General features: G+C 37.7%; 1 protein-coding gene across 1 annotated transcript; it reads right to left on the bottom strand.

The window, feature by feature from the left end:
* Window positions 1–7,224: 7,224 nt before the first annotated feature.
* On the bottom strand, window positions 7,225–8,217 carry LOC149217641 (uncharacterized). The gene has a single exon (XM_089390314.1). The coding sequence runs from the start codon at window positions 8,215–8,217 to the stop codon at window positions 7,225–7,227; it is 993 nt and encodes a 330-aa protein (XP_089246440.1).
* Window positions 8,218–9,304: the final 1,087 nt, after the last annotated feature.

Genomic DNA, 9,304 nt, shown 5'->3' with positions numbered 1-9,304 from the left:
GATCTATTAGGATTGGTTATAAAGTCAATTGAGTCAATTTCATGTATGAAATACCCTTCTTGGGCATGTTACATATGTATTTGAGGCACTATAAGAGTCAAAAGACCCTCCAAGACTAAGCTCAAGTACTTCTAGCATGTCAACTTTAAGATGGAGCAATGAGCCTACACCAAAAGAACATGTGAGTGTAGATCCCAATCAAGTCGACCTACAAGATGAAGGAAGAAGCCTATATATAGGGAATTCAGCCTCATTCAAGGAACATATACCAAAAGCCCAAGAAGATCAATAATAAGGACAAGAAGATACCTCACATCCACACAAAGAAGGGAGGAAAAAGATCGAAGGAAGGAGGAGGACATTTGAGGATTGTTTTAGGTCATTTTTGTTCACATGTGCGAGAGAATATGGGGTTTCCTTTATGATGGAATTTCAGATTTTAATAAGGTTGAATCAAGACAAGAAACCAAGCTACTTTGAAGGTTGAAATCACTAGAAAGCTATCTCTTGTCAAGCAAAGGAGAATAAGGGGTTAATTAGCCCTAAATAGTTCACATGTGGGAAATTGCAGTAAATTGCAAGCTACCAAAAATTATAGAACGAGAGGTCAAGGACTTCAGTCTTGTGTTGCAAGATCTAGGGTGAAGGAAGAAGGAAGGAAGTGCATAAAGTAATTGAGTTGGTATTAGGAGAGGTCATTAGGTCAAGGGTCTTGGTCTTGGAATTTGTCAATTAAAGTATGTATAAGAAGAAGAATTCATTTTGGGTTTTCCTCTCAAGTTGGAGAGGTTTTGGCCTTGGTTGATTGCGTACATCCTGTCCCTTATTGTTTATGTGTTTGATAGTTATTTGATGTAGAAGAACACTATAATAATCTAAGTCAAAAGAATAACCTAATCTAAAGGAGTAAAAATCATTCATAAGCAGTTATCATTACAAGAGAAATCACCTAATCCTAATGCCATAGATTTCTCAACATAATGGGTACTCGTTGGATGTGGAATTTATTTCTGTGTCCAGTGAGTGTCTACACTTGAAATTTAAGTAAACCTATAAGGATATAAGCCAAAAATACAATTAAAAAAAGTAGTTTTCTTCTTTTCCCTCCAAAATATTTACATGTACCTCTTTTTAAATTTAAAGGATTTTGATTGGTTTACATATTATGACCTGGAAATTACACGAAAATTTCATGGGCACTTTTAGGCTGAAATTTCTTCTAATGAGGGAACTTTGAGAATGTAAGCCAATTTCAAGGAGTTGTCGACCTCTTAAGGGAATGTTGAGGTCATCCAATTATTAGTTGTGGAAAATAAAGGGAACAATGGAGCTCCTCTTTCCTTGGAAGGCATATAAACTTTGTTACAGGACATTTCAAGATACTTTCAAGGTGAACATTGGACATTCAAGTAAGTTGATCTTCTTTGCCAGAAAATTAAGCCTCCTAAACTGGACATCACCCTCTTCTAAGGGTTTCAAGCAATGTAAAGTGTCATTTGAAGGGTCTTGACTTAGTCTCCAAGCATTTCGTGGATGAAAAGTCACTTGTTTATTGTTTTCTTAACTTGTTTTAGGTATTAAAAGGAGGCAAAATTATGGAGGCCTTTTCTATAAATATATGCCTCATTCCTCCTCCAAACTAGTAATTGTGTGTTGGTGAATTAGAGGTCATTCTATGATAGTGAAATAATTTTTCATGAAGAATTAGGGCATTCTCTTTCTTGGTTGTCCTTTTTATTTTCAAAGGAATTATTTGTTTTATTCAATACTACTACAAAACTACAATATTCATCCATGGAAGGGTATCTTTACCATTTGGAAGGAGGACATCCATGGTTTGTCTCCTCACATTCTCCTTTTGTTAGGCCACACATTCAAGGTTCCTTAGCAAGGAATTTAGTTTATTTCATTCCATAGTTGATCTTATTGGTTGAAGGTTTTCCCCTTGAGGGATCCCTTCAAGCAGGCCTTTGTTTCATAACTTGGCTTGATTAGTCAAGAGACTATTATACCCCTATGTTCTAGTCTCTTGCTCTAATCCTCAAGCATTGACTAACCGACTTTAAGAGGGGCATTCATATTGACTCCAATTTCCATAATTGAGATAAGGCGCTTAAGCCCTTATCCCAACTAAGAAACAAATAACTCAAAAAATGCAAAAAACATTTCCTTTATTGCTTTATAAAAATAAAAATACAAAAAAAAATCATAAGAATAAAAATCCAAATATATTTGTTTGTCTAATCTAAAGATTAAGTTCACTTTTTAAAGCTAAATGTATTAGGGTTTGTGCTTTAATTTTAATCTAGAAATCCTAAGGGAAAGTTAACACTCTAATCTATGCTTAAATTTTATTAAGGGTTTTTAGCAAATATGGAGTTTATTACAACAAATTATTCTCAAGTTTGGTGAAAACCTAACCTAGGGTTTGAAGGAAAAAGGTGATATATAACTTACCCTACCTTTCTCATGCATAAAGTATTTTCATTGCATATTTTATTTATTTGGAAGTGAAATTTATCACCTAAAGTGATGAAATTGTTTAATATAAATTTGGAGATTTCCCAAACAAGACCTCCTAGGGGATTGATCCACCCGAAGGGACCACATCCCCTGACCAAACTAATCCTAGCCTAGCCCCAAGGGAAACGAGGATAATTGAACCCGTGGCCTCCCAATGGAAACGTTCTTTAGCAATGGGACCTCGACCAATTGAGCTAACCCTCAAGAAATCAAAAGAACATTATTGCTTGAGTAATTGAGTGAAATACATATCGTTGGTTTTGAGTTTTTTGCGATATTTTGTCATACACCAAATTTATCATTTATTTTATCAAGCTTCTCACCATCTTCATATATTGATGGTTCAAGTCTTAGATTGTTTTATAAGTTAACTTCATCTTCAATAACACTTCGGTCTACCTAATGTGTGCATTGAGGTTTCTTCTAGATACATCATTGGGATACCTCCTTGTGGCTTCCTAAGAGCTACCCTAAAGTGTGAGAAGAGTGTATCGAGGTGACAATGTGTACATCTCATATTTTTGTTACCATGATAACATGTTGATTGGGACCTTATCAAGGCTACTAATTTGGGTAGTAACATGTGTTGATACTAGTTTTCATGAAAATTTGATTTTTTGCATTAAACTACAAACTCGCCCTCTATCATTGCACTTTTCATGCCTAAAAAATGACCTCAATTTTTGTTTTTTGGGCTTATCACATGACCAAAAGAGGAAGGAAACCACATAAGACTTCTTATTATGAAATATGGTATGCATCTTATGATTGGAAAATGGAAATGAAAATATGTATTAATGGCTCGTATTATTATGAATATTTGGCTACTATGAACCCATTGTTTAAAATGACATATGCAAACAAATATATGTGCAAGATATGTGGCATAAGGAACAAGTTCAGATGAAGGTAATATTTCATAAGTTTAAAAGGCATGGTATATATTTTTATATAATATATTTACAATAAATGTGGATTTGTGCCACCATTGAATAAAAACATTACAAGGTTATATGTGTGTGGAAATATATTGCATTATTTCAAGGTTTCATTCATGGGATTTGGTTATGGACTTAAATTATTAATATGGGTTAAGGTGTTATGTGGCAATGCTAGCAATGACACTCATGAAATTTTAAAGGGTTATATGGTGCATGGTTTATTTTCAAGTCTTTCAAAGTATGTAGGCATATGAGTTAATTATTGGCTTTAATGTTTGCTTGTGCATTTAACCCACGCGGTGAACGTGATAATGGAATGGTTGAAATGCTGATTTTTTGATATGATTTGGGAATGACTCATATGATGATTCATCTGCAAAGGAGTAAACACCGTGGTTTTTTGTTGTATTTATCTTACCACGGCAGAATACTTGAACACCATATAAGTGAGGTGGATTGGCCACCACCCTAAGTCTTAAATGCGTTTATAATTTTTTTTTTTTTTAGCATAATTGTATTATATCGAGACTATATAAAGGTTCCAGATAGTACATTGTCAAGCTTTTGAAGCTGGAAAGTCTAATACATAAGGAACAAAAACTAGAGGATGAGTCCCTCTATGAAGGAAAAGGCGATTTGTGCTGCTGCACATCAAAAACAGTTACAAGTTGATTATACACCACATGCGGATTCTGGGATGAAATTCAGAGATTGTTTAAAATCATTCATATACCATACATATGCCATGATAAAACAAAAAGGATGAAAATAGCAGACCTAGAGATAATGAAAGGAGATTAAAAGCCAGGGATAGAGAAATCCTGTATGATAAAGGATTCCTCGCCATATATTACCTTCATGGACCAGGTACCTGTTTCTAGTAGAAGACCATCCTTTGACAGGCTGTCCGCTTGCTGGTTCTGAGCCCTGAAAATGTGCTGAATGGAGCAATCTCTCATAAGTCCCCAAAAAAACATAATCCTGTCCATCCAACCTGCGAGGTGTGGGCTCCTGATATGGCATTTTCCTTTGACATGATCGACCATGATCTTGGAGTCCCCAAAAATTGAAATGGGCTGTATATAAAAAAAAATACAGAAAGCAAGAAGACCCGCAAGGGCCCTCGCCTCAGCCATGCTATTAGTGCCCTTTCCTGCATTCCATGAAATACAATATTGAAGATTCTCGTCCATTATAATGTGTATCCCACAGCCACAAGAGTTTTGCTGAGCAGCGCCATCAAAAAACGCCCTTGGGGTCCTAGAGAGATAATCTTCTTGCACATATTTGTTGACAGTTTTCGATTTGGGTTGCTTTTTCGGTACAGAATCATAGATGGATATGATATGTTGTAAAATATCCTTGAGAGGCTCTTTCACTTCTTTGAAAATTTTTCTGTTCCTCCACCTCCATGCACACCATAGGACAATAATAATGAAAGATCTCCATGAATCTCTCTGCCCACTCCACCATTCAAAAGTTGCATGCGTTGAAGCATGAGAAACAAGAGGGAAGCCATATAATATTGCCAAATCATGCCATATTTGCTGAATAGATTGGCATTGGAAGAACATATGAAAATTGGTTTCCTCTTCTGATTCGCACATTAGGCACCTGCTCGGCCCATGCCACTTCCTTTTCTTTAGATTCTCCCAGGACAGATTTTTATTGTGGAACACTAGCCACGAGAAGTATATTAATTTGGGAGAGCATCCTGTTTTCCAAAAAGCTGATGGGTATTTAGGATTGGAGTGCATCGTCTTTAAACCAATCAGATCTGTATAAATATCCTTTACGCAAATCTGTATATTTGCTTTTGGCGCCTTCCAGATTAGATAATCATGCGACCTAGACCAATGAAAACCACAGCTTCTCAAGACATCCCTGACAATGTTCCATTGCGTTGCCATAGACTCTAACATACCTAGATCAAAGGCCTCTTTCCATAGAGGAAGTGGGCCTTGCCATCCTGCTATAAGCTTATCCCACGTAAAAAAGCCTTTACTATGGAAGAAGATTAGAAGCCTTTCGGGGATGGAAATACACTCTCGCCCGCACATGATGGGGTCTATTCCAATGAGGATTCTGCTGCCAGATTGTAAGCACCATTTTATATTCTTTAGGAAATATTGCTCGATTTTGCGCAAACTGAGCCATATAGCTAACCCATACTTGGCTCCGATCCTTCCTAATCTGAACCAATATTCCATGTCTTTGCCTTTCATATATTTCTTTTTTATAGTAATTCTCCATGGCCCTTCCCCGAATATTCCTCTCCATAGTGATTTGCATAAGAGTGCTTTCCCGAAAACCCTCAAATCCAAGAATCCCCATCCTCTTGAATTCTTCGGCATAGAGATCTTTTCCATTCTAGTAAGATGATATTTTCCCTATTCCGATTTGCCGCCCCATATAAAATTTGCAGTTATCTTGTTCATTTTCTGGATGATACTTGCAGGGAGAAAGACAATGTGTGCCCAATATACAACAAGTTGAGTTTAAACTGCTTGTGTTAAAACAATTCTTCCTACCAATGATAGACACTTGTATTCCTAGGCATATATCTTTTTATAGTATCTATCTATTAACCATTGCCAATCTTTTTTAGAGTAACCCTCGACCTTTAGCTGAAAACCCAAATATTTTAATCCGTCCTTGATTGACCTCGTCTCTACCCCAAACAACACAGAAATCCATTCCACTGTTTCCATATTGACGTCATTGTGGAAGAGAATGGATTTAGATTTGTTTATTTGTAATCCAGTAGCACTTTGAAACCTATTTAGAATGTCATTGAGACATATCCACGAGATCTTGCATAGCATTGCACAAATGAGCACATGGTCGACAAATAAGTTGTGCGAGATGTAGTTGTTCCTGCAAATCTTCACGGGCCTGCATCTGTTTTCAGAAACTGCCTTATTAATATGAAGGCTTAAAGAGTTCATTGCTAGGATGAACAATAGAGGAGAGAGAGGCATCCTTGACGCAGCCCCCTTTCTGCTGGAAAAAAAGAAGGGATCCCATTTATGATGACAGCATAGTTCACGTTCTCTACACATGCCATGATCCAATTTATGACATTTGATTTCAGGCCGATCTTAGCTAATAAACATCTAATGAACCCCCAGTCTAAGTAGTCAAAAGCTTTTTGTAAATCAATTTTCAAAATGGCGGCTTCAGATTTATTTGAGAGCATGGTAAACAGGCTTTCTTGAGTGTTGGCGACTGCATCCAATATATTCCTTCCCTTTAAAAAAGCATGCTGATCCTTTATTAAAGAGTTGGCTAAGGTTGCTTTGATCCTTTCAGCAATAATTTTTGTGATGATTTTGAAGGTTATATTGCATAGTGAGATTGGCCTAAAATCTTTAAAGGATTCCGCTTCCAATTTCTTTTGGATAAGAGCTATTTGCATGGAAGATGTAATCTGATGAATGCTGCCTGAGATTCTTGCTGCTTCAACCATCCTCAACAAATCTAGTTTGATGATATCAAAGAAGTGGATAAAGAATTCTATTGTCCAGCCATCCGGGCCAGGACATTTATCCTTCTTAAAGGCCTTCATAACTCCAAGAAGTTCTTCTTCTGTTATGGGCTGGAACAGGCGTTCATTTTTTTCATCATCAAACATTTGAGGGACCAGATCGATACCCCATAAGATATCTTGAAAACTGCATTTATCCCTTCTTTTATATTGGTTTTTAAAATGTCTCGCAACTTCCTTTGAGATTTCTTGTTGTGAGAAGAGGAAGCCCCCCTAACCATCACTTCTTTTCCAAATGGAGTTTCTCTCACGCCTGGCATTTGCATACTTATGGAAAAATTTAGTGTTTATGTCACCTTCTTTGAGACAAATCACCTTGCTCTTTAGTCTCCATGAGACTTCTTCCTGCTTCAATAAATTTTGTTTTTTCCTTTCAAGCTCATTTAGGCGACATCTCATGCTAAAAGGAAGTGAGTTGGCATCCAAAACCTTGGATATACTGTCCAGTTCCTTCTGTATTTCTTGAAGGGCCAATCTGTCTGCCTGTCTTTTTTTGTATTGCCATTCTTTGACCACTTTCCTCATAGAGGACAGCTTGTCTCTAAATGTCATAAAAGGGGGTATCGTGTTTTTTGCAGATAAATCCTTCCATGTTTTTGTTATTACTTCATTGAAGTTTGGATCCTCTAAGCATAATCTATTGAATTTAAATGGGTAGCCATTCTTAAACCCCTTTTCCCTCCAGCTGAGAGAAATCGGCCTATGGTCAGATATGTATACATTCTCAATGGACGAGTATGGAATGCCCATTTTATCAATAATGCTGACATGTACAATAAACCGAACTATCTTTTTTGCAATGTAGGCTTCTTCTATTCTTCCATTGTCCCACGTAGGCAACATTTTGGGTGGAGTGACATCTACAAGATTCCTGTGCAAGAGTTCATACTTTATTCGATCTGCGAGCGGGTCTCTCTTCCTACAATTTCCCCATTGTTCCTTTGAACTTAGAGTAATGCTTAGATCGCCTGCAATCATTAATGAATCAATGTCAAAGATTTTTGAAGCAAAAAATTTATCCCAGAAAGGAGTCCTGTTCTTATAAGGGGCGTAGATATTCAAGATATTTATGGGACAGTCATTTCCTCTGATAAATGCTGAGATGAGAATGCCCGCAAAGCATTTATAAGCTTTAGCTCTAATCCAAAAAGGATCCCACAAAACTGCCGGTCCCCCCGAAAGTCCCTTGGCTTCCGAGGCTGCCATATGCCATGAGGGGAACATTTTTCTAAAATAGGAAATGGACACATGTTTGCTATGCATGGTTTCTTGTACTAAAATGATTTTTGGCTTGGCTGAGTAGAAAAGATTTTTAAGTGCCAAAAATTTGAGGTCTACTCCCAGAACTCTGATATTCATAGATATGATGAAGGTCATTGGGGGGTTGTTTCAGCCATGCTTGCTCTAAGAGGCTGGGTCTCTGACATGTCAATGATGGGAACGTCAACAAGGGACAGGTTTCTCACACCTCTGTCCGCATCTTTTGTCCTCCCCCGATAATGTCTACTTCCTCCATTGTTTTTCTTTCTCACTGTTATATTTTTTGCAGAATTCGGGCTAATGAGAGGAGGCGAGGGTTTACGTGGTTTATGGATGGTTAAGGGTTCCAACTCAAGAGATTTCTTGCTTAGAAGAAAATCTAAGTCGCTGTCATACAAATTTGTTGGAGATGAGACAGGGGAATTTAAAGGGGTGGTAGATACCATCGGCTCTTTGCCTTTCGTGGATGGTATATAGATCTTTTTGGGCGTAGGCGAAGATGATGAAATGAGGATGGTTTGGGAGCCCACTGTAAAATCCTTGAAAGGCTTGGAGATCGGAGGGGGAGGAGGTATTGCTATTCCGTCATTCGGTTCCAGGGGAGGCGAACAGAGGATAGTTTGAATCTCTTTATCAGCTTTGAAACCAGTCCTAGACAAGCTTTCAGGCTTGGTACCGTGGCCCTGAGAAAGGTCTTGAGAGAAGTACTGAGGAGATTGATTGATTCTGTTTTCCAGTTTATTATAATCTTGCACAGCATCCAGTTCCGTCGGAGACAAGCTGGCTGTAGGAGATAGCTTCTCCTTTTCAGAAGACAGGGGAGAGTCTGCCCGGAGCTTTTCATGATACACTCTGCTTTTAAGTGTTGGGCGCCGAGAGCAGTTTTTAATTAGGTGTCCTGTCCTGTGACAAGCAGAACATCTGAAGGGGATGCCCCAAAAATCCAGTCTTTGTTTTATTTTTAAATCCCTCCAGGAAATCTCTATGTGGTCGGGAAACCCTCCCCTATAGGCCTTTTCAATGAGAATCCATG

This window comes from Pinus tabuliformis, chromosome 1_1 (genome assembly GCF_031772625.1).
Source record: "Pinus tabuliformis cultivar Carrire ecotype Pingquan chromosome 1_1, CPIR1, whole genome shotgun sequence".
Taxonomy (NCBI): domain Eukaryota; kingdom Viridiplantae; phylum Streptophyta; class Pinopsida; order Pinales; family Pinaceae; genus Pinus; species Pinus tabuliformis.
The sequence above is the reverse complement of the archived record's forward strand: the minus strand, read 5'-3'. Positions and strand labels throughout refer to the sequence as shown.